The 21,673-nt window shown below is 42.8% G+C and overlaps 1 protein-coding gene across 1 annotated transcript; it reads right to left on the bottom strand.

Moving 5' to 3' along the window:
- Positions 1 to 1,663: 1,663 nt before the first annotated feature.
- On the bottom strand, positions 1,664 to 19,969 carry sypl1 (synaptophysin-like 1; the record flags this gene model as incomplete). The annotated part of the gene is made up of 5 exons (XM_080754754.1): positions 19,895 to 19,969; positions 7,639 to 7,757; positions 6,331 to 6,535; positions 3,399 to 3,590; positions 1,664 to 1,795 (listed from the first exon to the last, which is right to left on the bottom strand). Exons 1-5 carry the CDS (start codon positions 19,964 to 19,966, stop codon positions 1,664 to 1,666), a joined length of 720 nt encoding a protein of 239 aa, XP_080610880.1. The 5' UTR covers positions 19,967 to 19,969.
- Between the last annotated feature and the right edge of the window lie 1,704 nt (positions 19,970 to 21,673).

The raw sequence follows: 21,673 nt of genomic DNA, 5'->3' as shown, positions 1-21,673 counted from the left end.
TCTAACCCAGGTAATGAATAGTATATCCATGTATGCACATTGCACAGTACACATAGAATAAAGAAATTAAATTCCTTAATTCCATTTTCCAACAATGTGTGTGTCTGTTAATTAATTTGACACATACACCAATACCTCATTTTAAGCTGTCTTTGTCGATATGTACACCTCGCATGTTGATACCTCGATATCAATACATTTTCGATATACTGCCCAGCCTTACTGCCTGGACAACTGGTTGAAATATTCCACCAGTGATGTGATGGTGATGATTTGCTTCCATAGACATACGTATACATACTAAAGGAGACGCAGCTTGTCCTGACCAATATGGCAGCCGCGTCGATGCATCGCTCAAATGAACAGCAGCAGCCAATACAGTATCTACGTCTATATCTATGACTAGAAGTACCATATGGGGACCCATTAACCCCATGGTCATTATACTGTAGATTGATAGCTACAGTATAGAATTGTTGCTATATAGTTTGAGGCTCCAGGCTGGAGGAATGTATCCCCGGATTGGAACACCAGGTGAATGCAATTATGGAATAATAGCAGCTGTCTGGAGCCCATAAGACTAGGGCTGCTTGGGAGAAGTGGTACTGATAAATAAGACATGGCTCCATTGGCTCTTTTCCTGTTGATCTGATCAGTAAAGTGCACAACACATGCAAAGACTTCGCATCAGAAGGCACATGGTCAATCTTTAGTAGGCAAAATGCATTGCATTGTCGCTATTTAAAGCACAGGACAAAATAAGGCACATTTTTGCCTTTTGCCACAGAAATTCATGGCATAAATGCTCTGGCAGCTCAAAAAATGCTGTCTGTGAACATGGCCCCTAATAGACTTTGTAGAAGTTCCACTATTTACAGCAAGCCCTGGATGCGACAATGCACTACCACACTGGCGGCTAGCTCACTGGAGGAATTATGCTTATATTTATCTTTTCAGCGTTTCTACCGTTTGGTTGTGCACGGCCTGATCTGGTTCAGAAAGACACATTCCTCCTGTTTTCGCTGTACACCAAATATCTTAGCTGAAAATAGAACGACTTTAGGGTTTAAGGCTGCTGGTGAATGCAGCTGGAGTCAGAGGTTGGGGACTTCTACAATGTTCATCTTTTCGGTACTGATAAGGCCTCTATTCAACAAGACCCAGGTTTGTACTGTAGTTGTACCACATGATGGCTGCTTCTTCAATTGGATGATCTCTTGTCTTCATAGGCCCCTTTGTGTGTGTGTGTGTGTGTGTGTGTGTGTGTGTGTGTGTGTGTGTGTGTGTGTGTGTGTGTGTGTGTGTGTGTGTGTGTGTGTGTTTGTGAGTGCTTGCGTGCGTGCGTGCGTGTGTGTGTGTGTGTGTGTGTGTGTGTGTGTACATTCTGGTGTGTACTGTATATGGATGCAAGCTCATATGTTTGTGTTTTTTGTAGTACCTACGGTACATAACGCAGGGTTTGTACATTATGTGTGCATACTGATTGTGTGTCTATGTGTGCATGCTCACGTATGCCGATTACTGTCAGTGTGTATGTGCATGCAAGCATGAAGGTGTGTAAGTATGAATGCATTGTATGTGTGTGCATGTGATGTGTGTTTGTGCTCGCGTGCGTGCGTGTGCATGCATGCATGTGTGTGCATGCACACGTGCGTGTGGGATATTATATGGGGGCGGGGACCTGTGGTCTTCCAGACGCTGGCTGGCCAGAGTATTTCTGAGAGTGCCAGCGGGTCTCCTTGTACACAAACCATGCGTTGCCCGCCCACACAAACATGTTGAGGAATCCAAACACCTGGCAAACAGAGAGAGAGAGAGTGAGCGAGAGAGAAGAATGAAACTTGAAGATCTTGTTTACTTGCGTATTTAATAGGGGTGTAACGATGCATTTTAACAGCGATACGATACTTTCCATTCCATATAGCTACTCTTGGTCGATTGATAAATGTGTGTAATCTCTGTGTTCATGTCAAGGTGGGTTTGTCCATATGCGTTGAAATGTAATGTCTATGTATTTGCTAGATAATCACTGTGTTTACTTCCATAATAGATTTTTTACACGTTTTACACAGATTTCATTTCTTTGCTAAATAGTTACTATATCGATTTTAAATCATTGAATCGAATCGTATCGTATCACCATGAATGACCCAATATTGTCCATGTATCGTATCGTTAACCATGTATCGTGATGCGGTAATTAGACACCTCTTTTTCATTTTCCCTCTTAAAATTGCCAAATACAAGGCACAAATACTTAGTTTCTATACAATCAATTATTTGCATTGCAAAACGATTCGATACCGATTACTGCATTTAAAAACGATACGATACAAAGCCAAAACGGTACGATATTTTGCTTCTGCAAACGATATAGTAGATCATTGCTAATTAAAATCGATGTTTCGATTCAGTTACTTTATCGTTCCATCCCTAGTATTTAACCTTTTAGGCTGCTGTACTTCATACAAATCATTAAATCAAACATAGCTACAGCCTTTCCTTAGAGAGGGGGCCCCAGCAAAGTGAGGAACAGTTTGACTTCACTATTCGAATTTAAAGAACGTATAAGAATGACTGATCAGATCATAGGTTTAAACACTTATGCCCTATTCAACAAAACAATTAAATAAATCGCTGATACACAAACTCACACACTATATATCTTTTTATGTTTGGATGAGTCTAAATGTCAGCTGTTATGCAATCCTACAGATCGGTTAAAATGATAATAATTGTATTCATTAAAATAAGTTCCAGGTTGCAGCTTTAAAGGGATATTTCACTTTCAAAAAAACTTTGATATATTTTATCATCTAATCAGGCTTTTATGAACACCCTGAACAGTTTTTAATTAGCTTGATTGAATATTTAGATATTTGATGTAAATGTTACCAGGCCCTCCAGGCCCAGGGCCTCTCCCCACACACACCCATTGTAACTTCAAACTTCATTTTAACCATGATAGATTAAAAGCACCCATTATTTTTTTCTAGTGACTCATAATACCCTCCTAATATGTGAGCAGGCCGTGTTTTTTCGATAACTTTTTTCATTTATTTTTAATAATTATTTTTTTGTATTTCATTTTTTCCATTTTCCCAAATAATTATTAAAAATAAATGAAAAAAGTTATCGAAAAAACACGGCCTGCTCACGTATTAGGAAGGTAAAATGAGTCCCCAGAAAAAATAATGGGTGTTTTTAATGAATCTATCATGGTTAAAATGGAGTTTGAAGTTACAATGGGGTTGTATGTGGAGAGAGGCCCTACCACGACTACTCCCTGTTGAAAGTGGAATATCCCTTTAATGTTAACTGCTTACACTGTAATGTAATGTAATGTTATTTGTATATTGCGTGGTATGGCACTGTATTGTTCTGTGATTTCTGCTCACCACAGAGATGTTGAGGGTGCGCATGTAGGCGAACTCGGTGACCTGGCAGACGACATCGCTCTCCTTGCACAGGGACAGCGTGTTGACGATGCCCTCCTCGCCGGTGGCGTCCTTGACGTTCTGCAGACCTTTAGCCCAGGCTGACGAACACACCAGCCACAGCAAGGCCAAGGCAGCTGTCACCCCAAAGTCCTGGATGACAGATGACATAATAGGAACCCCCCCCCCTGTCAGAGAACGGTATAACAGCTTTTACCACTTTACATTACCCACTTAGAGGACAACTCTGCAGTCTGCACTAAGGCTGCCAAATTAATATTCGAATTTCGAATATTCGTCGAATATGGAAAAAATATGTAAATTCGAATATGAAAATTAATATTCAAATTATTATTATTATTATTTTTTCCTTTTTTTTCCTTTTTTTTTTTGGTGGGCTAGTGAAAGTTTCGGGAATGGTGAGTGGGATATGAAATGTAAGCTTACCATAATCACAGTAATCCTTCATTTTCAATCATATTCAAGGCCAATTAAGGAGGAGAGAAATGAGACTCCAGTCACTTTCAGAGCACTGCAGAGGGAAGGTGTGTGTGTGTGTGTGTGTCCAGCTCAGCTGATGCCATTTAGTAGTTGATGGCCAAAAAAATGTTTTTTTTTTAATATATAATATAAAATATATATAATATATTAATATTAATATTCGAATATATTCGATATTCGTCCAATTTCTAAGACCAATATTCGAATTTCATTTCTGAGGAATATTGGCAGCACTACTCTGCACTAAATAACATCTTGGCTCATTTTGCTACTTATATTGGTCCCAAATGACTGTCGAAGGGGTCTATTAGGCAGAAATGCCCCTGTTGTCCAGATTCCCAAGCAGAACCCAACAGCCCTCATCGCATGGAGTGGAGCCCAAAAGCCTTTTGCTTCGACACTATTTGTTGCCGTCAAAAGTTCAGTGTCTTGCTCAAGGACCATTCGCCAGTAACACAGGGGGAGCCCGGGATCGAACTGGGAACCTTCCAACTCCTAAGCGGCTACTCGACCTCCTGAGCCAATACCCCGCAGTTGTAGACAACCTCGTCTCTAGTGATACACATAAAGTCGCAAGCCGCTTTGTTTTCCCCTGACAGTGAGGAGTTTCCCCAGAAGGGCATAAAGCATGTGGAGGAACGATCTATTCCCACCCTTGAACCAATCAAGTTCTTGGGACAACGCGTCACTACGTGACACGTTGTGAGCTTGGAGATCTGCTATTTTTGGTGAAGAGAGTTGTCGTAGATGGAAAAAGAACTCATCAAGTACAGTGCAAATCAGGTTTGTTTTACTAAGCATAGTGAAGTGATATTGATGAATTCCAAATATTATCAAATTATCTCGCGGCACCCCTGGACTGGCATCACGGCACCCCAGGGTGCCCCGTCACCCACTTTGAAAACCCCTGCTGTAGGGCATGCCAGGCCAATGCTTGCCTGCTAAACAGAAAGGAACAGAAAGAAAAAGGGTATTGGAGGCCCACCTGCAATATCCTCACAGCCCACAAGAGGTCCCCGGCCCCTCAGGTTCAGAACCACTTGTTCTACAATCTTCTCTTCTTTTATATTACATCAGAGTAAGTGATCTACTTCCGGGTCATCACCCGTATGTATCGCTAACTTAATACCAAACCACTTGGCCAAGATGTACTACATTATGTACTAAATATAGCTTAAAAATTCAAACACCCATGTCACCTTTGCAAGATGTCGTTTCCAAACCTCTGTATACAGTTGTATTAGTTATAACCCTCATATTTTGCCTCTGTAGCCTCAAGTCGACCCGGAAACAGTTAGCCAAATTTCTGCTTTTCTCTTTCACCTCAATCACAGGAAGTCCGTATTTCACTATTGGCCGCCCAGTCCCGTAATAGTCCCCTCAAATAGTTCTCATCTACAACGCAAACCAAACATTATACACCACGTCATCGCATCACCAATACTTTATTTAAAAAGAATAATAATCAAGACTTTTTTTTCCAAAACTTTTTTTTTTCAAAACTTTTTTTTGACCTCCAAAAATGTAGTAGGCATGATCGCATATCCACTGCTCAAAAAAATAAAGGGAACGCATAATCATTGCAATGTAACTCCAAGTCAATCACACTTTTGGGATATCAACCTGGCCAGTTAGGAAGCAACACTAATTATTTCATCTGCTGTTGTGCAAATGGAAAAGACAACAGGTGAAAATGAGGCAATTTGCAAGACAACCCCTAAAAAAGGAATGGTTTTGCAGGTGGTGGCCACAGACCATTTGCCTGTCCTCATCCTTTCTGGCAGATTTTTGGTTAGTTTTGGATTTTGCCAGTGCCCTGACCACTAGAGGTAGCATGAGGCGGTATCTGCAACCCACAGAAGTTGCTCAGGTAGTGCTGCTCATCCAGGATGGCACATCAATGCGCACTGTGGCAAGAAGGTTTGCTGTGTCTCCCAGCACAGTGTCCAGAGCATGGAGGCGATACCAGGAGACAGGCCAGTACACCAGGAGACGTGGAGGGGGCCGTAGGAGGACAACAACCCAGCCGCAGGACCGCTATCTGGTCCTTTGTGCAAGGAGGAACAGGAGGAGCACTGCCAGAGCCCTACAAAACGACCTTCAGCAGGCCACTAATGTGAATGTTTCTGCTCAAACTGTGAGAAACAGACTCCATGATGGTGGTATGAGGGCCCGACGTCCACAAGTGGGGCCTGTGCTCACAGCCCAACACCGTGCAGCCCGATTGACATTTGCCAGAGAACACATAGATTTATTTTTTTGAGCAGTGTATATTGGACTGTCACGCGGGATATGATCTCCATATTTGACCATTACACACCACGCGGCGGTGAGGGCCACGCAGCGGCCTGAATAGTATCCTACAATCTGCATGTCGGGCAATTATACTCACAAACATGGGCCCAAAGTCGGAGTCCTTGTAGACGTGCATGTAGCCCAGGTAGACCAGCAGCGCCACCATCGTGTACAGGAAGCAGATGATGGCCACGCCCACAAAGAACTCGGCCGAGGAGGCGGAGTCTCCCACCATGTGCGTGGCGGCGACAGAGTGGTTACAGAGAGTGGCGTTTCCATCGACGAGAGGAACCTGACTTAACCTGCACAGGAAAATACATCAGTGTTCATTTATCCAAATGGTTGCATTAAGTCTTGGTCGGAGTTAATGGTTGGAGAGAGTCCACCTCCATTTGTTCACTGAGCATTAAATGAACAGGAGACTAACACATCGTCGTTGTCGGGTGGAAACCTTGTATGTCCAAAAAGCGTTCGTTTTGTATTATCATTTAAAAAATGAACTAAACTAGTGAAAAGAGCAGATCTACAAGCACACTTGTGCTTGTAGATCTGCTGTTTTCACTTGTTTTGTGCGACGGCCTTGTATGATGAAGCAGGGCTTTACTTAGCGAAACAATTAACAAATTCGAAACTTGGAGATACGAGGTTTCTGCCCGACAGTGACAAAATACTTCTTTGACTCAGGGCACCCCTGTAAATAACCTTTTCATCCACAGCACCCCTGAATTAAACTGTTCATTTGTTTGAATCTTACTTCATATTACGCAAAATAAATATGCACATCTTTCCACCTGAGGTGCGGTCGGCTATGTCACAGACAAATATTAGAACTGACTGAAAATAACTTTGACGTTTAACCGTTGTGATGCGTTGTGCGTTTGTAGATCTGCTATTTTTGGTGAAGAGAGTTGGCTGTAGATGGAAAAAGAACTCATCAAGTAAAGTGCAAATCAGGTCTGTTTTACTAAGCATAGTGAAGTGATATTGATGTTGTGAAATTGATGAATTCCAAATATTATCAAATGATTCTGAGGCATCCCTGTACTGGCATCCCAGCACCCTAAGGTGCCACGGCACCCACTTTTGCAAACCCTGCCCTATAGGAGACCCTCAGAATACTCTTAGGGCTACTAGAGCCCCCATTTGAGAAACACTTGAATAGAATATATCAGAAAATAATAAAACACTGTTTCCTATGGGGTTCGTGGACCCCCAGGGGTCCTTCGAGAACGACGAGAAGTTACTGTAACTCTTTGAGAATGTACAAATGAAATCAAATTTGTTACACTCTCAGAGTTAGGATTTTACAGGGTTTGGTTGACTGGGGCCGAGACTGTATGAAATGAGGGTCCGTGGCACAACGCATATCAAACAGTTTGAGAACCACTGGAAGATGTGAAGTCACCTGAACGGGTAGTGAAAGCTGGCGGAGAGCGTTTCATTCTTCCCATCGCCGCAGAACAGAGAGATAATGTTCCTCCCAGAGTAGCCACCACAGCTTCCAAAGGCAAATATAGCTGTGAGCTGTTTAGAGAGAGATAGAGAGAGAGAGATCAGAGAAATCCCCTAAGACTGTTAAACGGTGCATTTATATAGTGCCTTTATCCAAGGCGCTTTACAGAGATTGTGCTTTACATTCACCCGTTCACACACCGATGGCAGCGGAACCCATGCAAGGCAGCAACCTGCTCACCAAGAGCAACTCTAGGGGCTCAGAGTATTGCTCAAGGACTCTTCGACACTAACTCTGGGGGAGCCCGGGCTCGAAATGGAAACCCTTCGGAAACCCTCTGTGTTCTAATGACGATTTCTCTACCCCTGAGCCACTGCCGCCCCTAGACTGATATGGGAGAACACTGTTTAGTTTTCAGACAGTAACCACGTAATGGTGCTGGACAGAAAGCTTGTATCTCCATCAAGTAATAATGTTATAATTCATACTTTGTTGTATGACAGTAGGCTATAGTACAAAACGCAGATATACAAACACACGTGTCACATTTGCGTGTTGTGAGCTTGTAGATCGGCTATTTAAAAATATATGTTCGATTATTTCTTGTTGCCTATAATGACATGCCCAAAAATATAATGGGTTATAAGAGGTTGAAAGTGGTTCAAGCAGCAGAACATGTCACTAAATAACTTCATTGTACTAAATAACAACATTGTACTAAATAACTACACAGATTATTTATTATTTAGGAAATAGAAAATATTTCCTGAAAAGTCACAGTTTTGGACAACAAGGTTTTCCACCCATCAGCGATGATAACATCAGTCAACAAGACTGAAAGAAAAACACTGAGACGAGTTTTACAGAGGAAGAAAACAAATTAACCCTTAGTAGCTGTCAGTGTTTTCTGACTTGGTGATTAATTATTTGGAATGGCCTGAGTGCTCGCATTGCCCAATGCAAATGAAATCAAGGTTCAGATGTTCCCATTTCAACAAGGCCACAAGAACAGCATTCCTCCATCCTAGGAACATAACAGTAGAGCAAAGTTTCACTTGTAGACAGAGGTCAATGGTACAACACAAAAAATATAATGTAGAGGCAGCGTTATCAAAACAAGGTGGAAAGCAGAAGTATCAGAACATAAGATGCCTCAACAGTCCAGGGATTCATTATCAAAAGGCAACAGCAATTTCCATTAGAGATGGACCGATTGCAAAATTCTTGTCCGATACCGATCCACCGGTTTTATGAAGGTCTGACATGCCAAAACCAATTTTTCCAATACCGATTTCTTTAGCTAAGAACTAGAAAATAGGGTTGCTCCAATACCCCAATATTTTTCAGGCCAAGTAGGCCTACAAGACATGAGTACCAATAAGCTAGAAGAACACTATGCCAAATCAATCACAATAGTACAATATCCAAAATCAAGACAGTCTAATATGACCGTCTGGACTAGGCAGGAGGAAAGCAGGTGACGTATGTTTTTTTTCCCTTCTTTTTGGAGACGACATTGACACAGGATTATGGAATATATCCTTACATTGCATTACATCCATCTGTATTCTGTAGGCTGCCACTAAGTAGACTGGCTGCTACTTGCTAATGTTTACTTTAGTCACAGGACCAGAGCATCATGCTGTGCAGTGCCATAGACACAATTGGCATAAAACCGGTATTTATGTCAGTGACCTGCCGGTCACCGATTCGGCCGGTTTGATATATCATACCTGCCGATTTTTGATATTGGCCGGTTCTGATTTCCATCCCTAATTTCCATCACTTTAGTCACTTACTATATCAAATGACACACCAGACTGTCTGGTCTGCCACTGATCTCTGTGAATGCGGAAAACCACAGACTGTTGAACACAATATTGATGAATGCCCAACCTTCAAATCACCACATGGAGCCAGCGACTTCATTGAACTGGATGATGATACCACTTCTTGGCTGATGTCCTAATTGCCTGTGTAGTCCTACACGAACGAACGAACGAACGAACAAAACAAAACGACACACAGATAGACAATGTGTTTTCACTAGACAGTCTATCGATAAAGGAATAGCAGGACAGGAAAATCCCTTATTACAAACAGTCTTTGTTTAGTAAAGTCAATATTAATGTGAAACGCCATCACACAGTGTTTTATACCTTCTAATGATACATCTGCATGGCTAAGTCATTATCACCACAATGCTTCAGCCATAGAGGAACAGGAGGAGGGCCTTTGACAAACCCTCATTAAAAATCAAACCTCGGTTCGAAGTGGAGCGGTGAATCTGAGCAGCTATACCCTGTGTGTGTGAAGCGCTATGTGTTCTATGTGTTCTAGATCTATGTTGGTTCTAGATCTCTCTCTGTGTGTGTGTGTGTGTGTGTGTGTGTGTGTGTGTGTGTGTGTGTGTGTGTGTGTGTGTGTGTGTGTGTGTGTGTGTGTGCCTGCCTGCCTGCACAACAGCGCCCCTCCTTTAACATGTGTGTTGTGTGTGGCCACTCAAGGTATTGCCAGGCTACGGACATAGCCAGCCAGCCACATAGCCAGCCAGCCACATAGCCAGCCAGCCAGCCACAGACATACCTGTCTATTGGGAGCGCTTTCACCGCTCCAAAAAGTAGCCAAGCTGTAAAAACACTAGTTGCACACATAGACACACGCACTTCAATTCAGTGTTTCCTTTGAAATTCTTTCTCGGTGCCACATAAAGGAGTCTGAACCAGCATGGAAACCATGTGACACTAATGCTCTCTTTAAAACCAGCAAGAGAAATTCCTCTAGCCAGCGAGGTAACCCCTGAACTTAATCTGTAAACGCTCTTTTGTTCAGCTAATACAAGCAGGCATCCAAGACAGCAGCATCTGCTATGCAACAGACAAAACATGAGCACAGTCTCTGTTTAAAGATTCAAAGGAATGTCTTTCTTTTATTCTCATCCTGATTTAATGTCATTTTGTGTACAAAATAATGTTTTTTGTTTGTTTGTTTGTTTGTTTGTTTGATTAGTTTCCCCCCAAACGTGACTGCACTGATGCAAATTGCACTGTGAACAGTAAAAGCATCAACTGTAAACTAACTCCAGTGTCTGGGTAGCTCACTCAGGTACAAATAGTACATGACTTGAATGAGCCAACCTAGACCACACAGTTGCGATGCCAACTTAGCATAATGAATAAAACGGCTTGGCAAAAAGATGAGTGGGAAATCCTGAGAGCTGATGGTTGGTGTTGCGCTCCACCTCATCAATCCATCTCCCAGGGGTCTAGCCCATTGAAAAGGGGATAGACACCCTCGTGATACATGATATCGACAATATGCCACTCCGTCCTTACTTACTAACTAAACTCCTGTGGTTGCACTGTAATCTACTAAAGATGCACTGCTAACTGCAAAACATGCACTGTAAACCGTAAATGATTCAGTGCAACCCTATTTTAAAATTGCCTTGTGGGTTGACCTACAAGTGAGCGGTTGTGAGCTTGTACATCGGCTATTTTCAAAGATATACTGTATATATATCTCTTTTGGGGGCTTTTTGGCTTTATTGACATATTATAGTAGACTACTATAGGAAATGGGGAGAGAGAAAGAGAGAGAGAGAGAGGGAGAGAGAGAGAGAAGGGGAGTGACACGCAGCAAAGGTCGTCGGAATCGGGAGTCGAACCTGCGACACGCAACATGCTGACAACAAGCTGCATCAGCAGCCTAGGTACCCGGACCGCTACCCTAGCCGTCCAGGCCTATAGCCATTTTCATTTGGTGTAGAGGGAAAAAGGGAGGGGAACCAGTATAGACCCCTGGGGGAACTCTGGTCAACTGAGTATATATATTGTAGAGTTTAAGTGGTTACAGTAAAAAAGAAGGTACATTTTCCTGTAACAGACGATCCATATTATTCCATCCCCTGTGTGGTGTTTTCCTCTGTTGGATCACACAAATGAAGAGAGGAAACAGGGTGGCTGACATGTTGGAAGTGACAGGCAATGGAGGAGATTGTTTTTGGAGCGGTGAAAGCGCTCCCAATAGACAGGTATGTCCGTGGGTGGCTGGCTGGCTATGTCTGTAGCCTGGCAATACCTTGAGTGGCCACACAAGTTAAAGGAGGGGCGCTGTTGTGCAGGCACACACACACACACACACACACACACACACACACACACACACACACACACTCAATCTGCTCAGATTCACCGCTCCACTTCGAACCGAGGTTTGATTTTTTTCTTTACAGCCATGCATAATCATAAAACATGCCGTTACTGTTTCAGTGGTCAGTTATGCTAGCAGATGGATATAGCTGTGTCTTGTTAACCTGGCCCTTAGACTGCCAAGACGATAGACAGCTGTGCTATGGAACTAAATTAAATCAAGCCATATGGGTAGAATTTCAAAAAATGTCTAAGACTGTAAACCATGGAACTGACACAGGCAATGTACCGTATGACAGTAGGGAAGACTAATGACCATTCGCTAGTTTGAACCTATATGGTGCTTGCGAGTTTCATTTAATTTAATTTCAACCTTTATTTAATTCTCGGGAAACACACTGAGGGCTGAGACCCTCTTTTCCAGCACTGCCAAAATTACAAGTCGAGAAAAACAACAACAATATGAACTAGAAAGGCACTCTGTCGAGGTTCCAACTAGCGCCTAGCGCACAATTAGGAGGCAGAACGCACCATGAGGTATGCTCCCCACTGGCGATGCCAGTGACATCACCACTGGCATCACCATCAGTGGTGTGATATGGATTTTAGAAGTGGTGCCCCTCTAAATCCGTGACGTGATGATTCATGTGCGTGCATGTGAGGCGTGCGTGCGTGCAATAAGTCTGGGCTCGCCGAGCCCAACCGAGCCCACGGCATCTCACCCCTGATCACCATGAATACTGGTCCCTCATTGCCTGTTAATGATGACGTTGCCCTGACTGGGCTACGGTCTTAAACAAGAGAGGACACCGACATACATACAGTACATGCATACATGCATACATGCATACATACATACATACCCAGCCGATCGAGTACTTGCACGCTCTGCTTGTGCAAGTAATAACAAATAATAACTAGAAATTGCAAGTGTGGTTACCGGGACGCAAATTTACCAAATGAATTTCGTCTTACCATTTGAATTTTCCATTCAAGTCAATGGGGAAAATGAATTAACTAATACATTAATGGCCATATATGGAGATCTCTGTGTCAGTCCTTGTCCCTATGATGTCATCAATATTAAGCCCATATATTGGAAAGCCCATATATGGACATACTGTGTCAATGCCATGTGGTCTATGATGTCAGACATCTATGATGTAAGCCATCTCCATCTTTGGGAAAGTCAATGGAGAAAATTAATTCAAGAATAAATGTATATAAATTAAACTACATATGGCCCAAGTGTGTGCCACCAAATCTGTGGGCACAAGTACTGTCTGGTTGCCCTGCTGGTTGCAACCACACTAATAAAAATAAAAAGAACGAATAATTAAAACTGGGAAATTGCAAGTGTGGTTTCAGTTTCACTGACGCTAGTTGCGAGAAATCCACAGGGAAATGAATCCTGTCCATTTATATTAGATATTGTGATGTCAAGTGAAGCATGACCAAAAGCTTCACTTTTGTGTTGTGCAGCCGCCCAACCCGGATAACGTTACTCAAAAAGTTTACAAAACACAGGTTCACTTTGCTGTAAAAAAAGGATTATTGCGTGCAACCACACTAATAACACGATTAAAAGAAAATTACATCAACATCAATAAAACCTGTGCTATTTAAATTTACCAACGTTGATATATCCGACTGAAAGTGACCCAGGGGAACAAGAGAGCATCTATTTTCAACCAGGGACGTGCTGGCCATTGGGAAAAGCGGGACAACTCCCGAACGGCCGGTTCATTCCCGGCCGGTCCAGGCCGGCCATTAGGAAAAAATTAAAAATAAAATGTCGGCCTTCGTTCCATTTTGGGGGCTGGGCGGCCAACAAAGTAAATCGTCACTGTCGGGCAGAAACCTTGTATCTCCAAGTTTCACATTTACTGTATAATTGTTTTCGCAAAGCAAAGCCCTGCTTCATCATACAAGGCTGTTGCACAAAAGTAGTGAAAACAGCAGATCTACAAGCACACAACGCCTCGCGATGCGAGGCGTTGTGTGCTTGTAGATCGGCTGTTTTCACTAGTTTAAATCATGTTTTTTAAATGATAAATACAAAACAAACGGTTTTGGACACATAAGGTTTCCACCCGACAACGAAAAAAATAAATAAATGAGGGCCTCTCCAACTCTTTTTCCCGGGCTGAATCAGGGGCCCAGCACGTCCCTGTTTTCAACTAACCGATGTATAGGGTTAAAGTAGTTAAACTGATTACGATGCTATACCAACTAATTTAGCTGAGCAGCCCTTGGAACCCCTTTTGGAAACCCCCTCAAGGACTTGGAGGAGCACTGTAGTAGAGTTTGCTTCGTTACCAAAACCACGTGGTAATCTTACAGTGAAAGTTGCTTGCAACAGAACTGCGTATTGATACGTGATGCCCCCACACATGCACAAACAAACTGAGTCTTGTGCACTCTGTGAAACCACACGTATGTAACTGTTCTGTGCTGTATGTTCATATGTGTGTGTATACACACACACACACACACACACACACACACACACACACACACACACACACACACACACACACACACACACACACACACACACACACACACACACACACACACACACACACACACACACACACACACACACACACACACACACACACACCCACCCACCCACCCACCCTCAGGCCTATCCAGATGTTTCTCCAGATGTGATAGCCCGCCACTTCCTGTTTCGGACCTATACACATCGCATGCTCTCGTGCACACAGACACATTTGCTGACCGACTGCTGTCACACCACCGGTCACACACACGCACACACACACACACACACACACACACACACACACACACACACACACACACACACACACACACACACACACACACACACACACACACACACACACACACACACACACACACACACACACACACACACACACACACACACACACACACACACACACACAGAGCTGGGTTAGAGAAACCCAGAGCTTTGTTAGAGAAACCCCTCCAATGGCGCTAAGGGTATTCCCCTCTTTAAATGAAATCTGGTCCTGCAGCCTTTCAAATGGCTGCAGGACCAGCCATTTGAAAGTTTTCAAATGTTATGTTCTCTCCAGACAGCAACATCCAGGATTTGAACCCAAAGGTCTCCAGATAGTCCAGAAGGAATCCCCTGAGGGGAAATTGGGCTTATGAACTTAGGCCATGGCTACTTGTCAACCCTACCTGAGAACAGGGTCTAAATGTCTCAATGAAAGAGAAGGGAGACCACCTCCAACCACTGCAGATATATGATTTACTGTATATTGTATTAACATACTCTATAGTACGCCACAGTGGTTCTGTGGTCCGGGGACCACCAGTGGTCCTTGAGGGGGTTCCAGGTGGTCCCCAGGTAAATGGAGAGTTGGTAACCAATTGGACTCATATCGATCCTTAACTCTTGAGAGCGTAAAATGAAACCAAATTGATTTCATTTTATGCTCTCAAGAGTCCATTTGGTTTCATTTTACGCTCTGAAGAGTTGAATATTTTGGTTAAACATCTGCATCACTTAATGCACGAGAAGTCTACACAATTAGAGAATGTAGAAGAATTTTTCTTTTGATCAACGTGTGCTTGTTATCTCTCCAATGGCACCATATCAATACAGCAAGGATGGAACTGTGGACGAAATGTTATCTAACGATTACAACATAATTTGGGTTTGAGATCTCATCAAATGGTGGTCTGTGGCTCAAATGCCCGAATAATGGTCCTTGATATAAAAAAGGTTGAAAATCACTACCATACAACAAAATAAGGTTTTAATCATGACAAATAAGTCCCGGATTGAAGCTTCTTTTAGTTGCCCAGGGTTAGTCTGGGATCAACTTTTTGAGGTTTGATCCGGTCGGGAGAGGAAACCACTTTACGTGACATTACGTCATGTTGTAGTACTCCACGGACTACAATTTGAACTATCAAACCGGATTCAGTTTTAACCCAAAATAATTCCCTGCGCTCAAGGACATACTTTTAGGGCCTACCTAATAAACTCCTTGATGCGGCGTAGTTTTGCTTTTGAAAAATGTGTTTGGGATATGCATCTTTTATTCCAACTCGTAGCGACTGGCAAGACTACATTAGACTACTCGAGCATATTAATAGGGATTGGGGAAACAAACGGAGGGAACCAAAACAAAGCGACGCCGCGTCTTCGGCTAGTGGTTTCCGCCTAGACCGGATCAAACCGCCCGTTGTTAACGATCACCAGGCTTTCTCTCAGAAAGTCTGGTGAGGCGAGGTTAGCCGTCTGGTACGTCTGCTCTGCTGTGATAGCATTACCCGGCAATGACTCATTCATACAGTTACATTTACATGACACAGCCCTTGTTGTTGACCACCAGGGACAGAGGGGGGTAAGGACCTTAGTTTTACAATGTCACAATGTAGGCCTATGTCACAGGATTCAGTATAAACTGATTCTTTTTGCTATAATGTCTCTTAAGTTCTCCAGCAATTGAGTTACTCCCTGGGAAACGAGTCCAGAAACTGCTTAATAATGATTCTTTACAGATGGTCCAGTCAGTGTTGGAGCTGTTAAAAAACCCCATGTTTGGACCCACATGTGGAACCCTTCCTGCCAGAGACCTCCCTCCCGGGCCTTGCTAGTCACCTCGGCTGTCTCAGCTTTCATCCATCTCAAAAACGAAAAAGAAAATACCAAAGGGCTGACCACTTCCCTTCACAAAATGAAAATAGGGAATTTTACGGGCAATATTTAGAGGAGCGTTTCGAACACTATAGTGAACCTATTCTGGACATGCTAGGCGTACATTTGGCCTTAAATAGCTGGTCTACAAAATCGCAAAATCAATACTTTTATAAAAATCAATAATTTTATAAAAATCAATAATTTTATAAAAATCAATAATTTTATAAAAATCAATAATTTTATAAAAATCAATAATTTTATAAAAATCAATAATTTTATTAAAATCAATAATCAATCTTTCTATAATCAGTCAAATCGATTAGTTTGATTAACTGTTGCACCCCTAGTTTCTTAATCAATACAGTTGGAGTAAAAGTTGCGTGCACAGTGCACACAGTTGGTGTGCATGTGTGCTCTCCTACATACAGTATAAGCAAATTATTATCATTAGATATCAACCAGGCCTGCAACATAGTCTAGGTCAGGGGTAGGCAACCTTAGGCACGGGTGCCAACATTGGCACAGGGGAGGGTGATCACCGGCACACTGGCAGAAGTGTGAGAGAGAAATCTTTTTTTTTTTAAACTTGGTCAGTTAAATGAAGTTAGCTAATTTGTAGCAAATTACATCTTGCACAAAATTCTACATTCATTAAAACTCTGAACTCTGACTGGGGAGGGAGTCGGGGAGATAGGTGGATCTAATTGTCGTTATATCAATGTCCTGCCAATTAAAATAAGTCAAAATATTTGTCATTCAAATTTATGTTGTCATGGCACACTGACACTCTAGAAAATAAAAACATGGCACTTCATTTCAAAAAGGTTGCTGACCCCTGGTCTAGGTCATAAAGTTAATGTGGTGGTTAGGAAGTCTCTTTTGCAAATGACACACACGCACGCACTCACGCACGCACGCACGCTAAGAGACTTGCACGAGTCTCTTTACAGGACAGATGGAAAAATATGGACACGCAAAATGATATTTTACAGCAATCTGTAAGACTATAGGGTTTCATGGCCTACATGTTTCAAGAACTAAACGTGGGTCATGTTCATGTAAAATGGATGGATTCCCCCCAAATTATTCTGAAGAAATTGGTTTCCGCAGGCAAGATGTATTTGCCATGATATATTGCCAAAACAATTCCAAACATCTGCAGCTGTTAAGTTAGGAGGTGTCAAGTACTGTGTGCAAGTGCTAGTGCTGTATATGTTTGTGTGACAATATGACTGTGACATACACTATTGTGTGTGACAATGTCAATAATGTATACAGAGAAATAACTGTACGATCAAGGTTGGATTTTCTGGGGGGCTTTTGATATCATATCCTCTGGTCATTCATGTTCATGGCTGGTGGAAATATGTATGGACTATGGAGAAATGCACTGTATGTTACCACATTAACCCTGGCGTCAATTTTCGGGGCAAATCTTCAAAAATGTTCAAAATGTATCACAATTGTTTTTAATTTCCCAAAATATAGCAAAAACACACACAAAAAAAGGTTATCTACAAGCTCACAACAGATTGTGAGCCTATAGTAGAAATAGATTGTCCTATATCACAAAATAGGGCTTAAAAGGTGGTTGAGTCTTGTTTTAACACATCAAAATCTAACGATGCTTGTTATGTTATGCATCACTATTATGCCTATTACACGTTTATATTAGTGGTTACAAGATACTATTGTTGTTTATGCTGTCAAAAGACACACCTCTCTGCTCGCTTTCCAATGCATATCCTTTAGGCCAAAAACCATTTGATCCTCCATTATGGTTGTATGTTACCTGGAGGTGCAACAATAACCACCCACCCACGCCCTTTCTGTTATTATACTGAGAAAATGACCTTATATTCACTTTCTCCAATAAACTACGCACGCACGCACGCACTTGCCGCGCACACACACACACACACACACACACACACACACACACACACACACACACACACACACACACACACACACACACACACACACACACACAAAATATATATATATATATTACACACATCACTTGTGGGGACATTACATATAGGCTTTCATTCATTTTTATGCAAGTCCTGTGGCCTTACCCTAACCTCAATCCCTAAACCTAACCCTAACCGTTGTGGGGACCTACTATTTTGTCCCCACACTGTCAGAGGTCCACATGCGTTTAGTCCCCATAAGTATAGCTTTAAAAACTCACACACACAGATGACTGGGTGCCTTCTCTGACCCTCACGCTTGCGCGCGCGCGTGCGTGCGTGCGTGCGTGTGTGCGTGTGTGCGTGTGTGTGTGTGTGTGTGTGTGTGTGTGTGTGTGTGGCTACATATGAATAAGGAGTGGCTTGGTTGAGAAAGAAAGCAGCTGAGAGAGAGAGGATGTAATTGAGTTATCTGTAACAAAGCCATTTGACCCAGTTATGCAGGACTTTATTAATGGATCCCTAATGACAAAATGATGTCTTCTTAACATGGTCAAACTATGAAACAAACAATCTTGTGTATGAATTGAGATAGGCCTACAAAGAGAGCCCAATGCAAACAAGCCTAACAGTTTTCTTGTGGTCTTTATCCTTTTAGTTGACCTTGTCATGTGAACTGTACGGTCCTGTACCTTTTCCTATGCAAACCTCTAATACAGTCTTCAATCAATCAATCAATCAATTGCACAATCGCAGTTTGGTGGTGATGTGCTGCATGTGGGGGGCGGTATCAGGTAGATACCGGTACATTGGTTTCAGTCCTCTTAAATTGTAACCAAACGTTGCACCAAAGTCAACGTCTTCAGGGTAACTTCCAGGTAAATTATTGTCGAGAAATACATTAAACTATAACTCATTCATTTGAAGGACAGACCAACGGAACTATGCAGAGCAAGGCAAATTAACGCTGGGAAATCTAAAACACAGACGATCTCTTATGAGATAGCTAGGCTACAGGAGACCCTGCCTGTGTGTTGATTATGAATCATTTTCATATATCTGTGTGTGTAGATTAGCCATATGCAGATAATACGGTAGGCATATATCTGCGTGACGCCAGACGTCACAAACTCAGCAAAACTTGCGAGAGATATCAGAATAATCAGATAGGCCTACAGCTGGATTGAATAAAATTGGATGACAGCCCTATCAAGAACACAAATAGACATCCTATTTTCTTCTCCAGTAAAATAGCCTGCTTCCCCAACATAGGCTAAAATTAAGTTACCAATTTACCAATTGGCTAAAACACTTTTAGCTCATTGATTATAAGGCCAGAGCCACGACCTCCTGTGAAAATCCCCGGCCGCATCACGCATAGGCTACAAGTAAAGAAAAAGTGCGCGTCCCCCCTTTCTCCTGCTTTATTATAACTCAATAGCACACGTATTAACTGTAGGCGTTATACTCACCCACTCCACAAGTCTGATAAACCCCAGTGGTTCTTTGAGCGGCGAGAAGTTAAGTCGAAATCCTGTCATCATGTCTTCGCCCTTTTTTATCGAACGTTTATCCTGTCGATCAGCGCGGTGCGAATGGCGGTATGGGTCCAAATGGTTGAAGTTTTGACCGGGAGGATAAAAGGGAGTAGTTTGACAGAATGACGTGGATCTGACTGTGTGCAACAGCAGCAGCAGAGGTTCTTGCGGTGCTGTTCGTTCGGTGATGCTGCGATAGGCTACGTAAATAACGGGGGAGGCGGTACAGCAGGGAGAAAAGAAGTGCCAAACTTGCGCTACTATCGCAGAAGCAGAACTACTAGGCTACGCTAGATATCGGTGTATATTTTAACGGTTTAGGCAAGAGTTTTTAAGACCAATTTGATTAAGTTAACCTACCAGATAAAATGACATAGGCTAGATTTAACTAACCCTATAAGTAGTCTATATAACAACTCAACAGAACTGTTGCACGCGCAGCTTTCCCTCCATGGCCTTGCTGTAAAAGTCCCTTTCTAAATGTTTGTGCTTCTTGCTGAAGCTGCTGCTTTGTGAGCTGTGCTGTGTTATTATATGGTGCTGACTCGGTCATATCATATGACTCTGCACAGACTCAGAGCAGAGGACAGCGCATCACACCAGAGAACGGATTCTCCCAAGTCTCCCAACAAAGTAAAAAGAATGAAGAAACATGTTGAGAGCAGCCTATACTTCAGATGGGGCACCAAAACATTCCGGGCACCAGCAGGGAAAACTGGGCACCTTGGAAGAATGGGCACTATAGGGACATGAGTGGGCACTTGGGAGTTGGGAAATCTGGGCACTAGGAAGACTGGGCAGCGAGAAAACTGTATTGCTTCGATTATGTCTGACTGTCTGTACAAAAATCTAGTGATGGAAATGGGGCAATTGACACAAATCCATATGGCTGAAATTAGCTTATTGGTAGAATATTCACCAGTAAGACACACCTTAAAGATGTGGTGCCATAGTTTTGTACTTTTTCTGGTTTTCATGTGTCTAGGAGTTTGGTTGACAGTATTTCATTAGACCCCCTGGTGTGGTTGTGCAATTATGTATTCCCTTTGTATTTTGGGATCCTTCCACGAGGCTGCCACCTTGTGGGTCAAAAGTGCCGGTCCAAAAACACAGATAGAGTGACATCATATAATGATCCCCTCCCCTTTTACCATTCACCCAACACTGGGTGTGTACACACACACACACACACACACACACACACACACACACACACACACACACACACACACACACACACACACACACACACACACACACACACACACACACACACACACACACACACACACACACACACACACACAAGAGCCCCTTTTCCACTGGCCCAACTCCACACCACTCCACACTGCCCAACTTATGCCAGGTTTTCCACTACAAGGACCTGGGTAGAGTGGTGTGAAAGTGGTACTAAACGGGGTACTAATAAAATCACACCCGTGTGAACTGAGCGGTGGTTCCCCCCCCCCGTGTGTGTGTGTGTGTGTGTGTGTGTGTGTGTGTGTGTGTGTGTGTGTGTGGCCTGGCCTGAACAACAGCGCCCCTCCCTTAACATGTGTGGTCAGAAAAGGTACTACACCACAGGCTTGAGGCTACATACAGACCCACATACAAACAAACAAACATACCTACACACACAGCCACGCTATGGAGACGGTGTGACCACCGCTCAAAAAGTATCCACTCTAGAGTAGGTCTGAGCTAGGCCACACA

Source organism: Nannobrachium achirus, assembly GCF_963921795.1.
Source record: "Nannobrachium achirus genome assembly, chromosome: 23".
Classification (NCBI taxonomy): Eukaryota; Metazoa; Chordata; class Actinopteri; order Myctophiformes; family Myctophidae; genus Nannobrachium; species Nannobrachium achirus.
The sequence above is the reverse complement of the archived record's forward strand: the minus strand, read 5'-3'. Positions and strand labels throughout refer to the sequence as shown.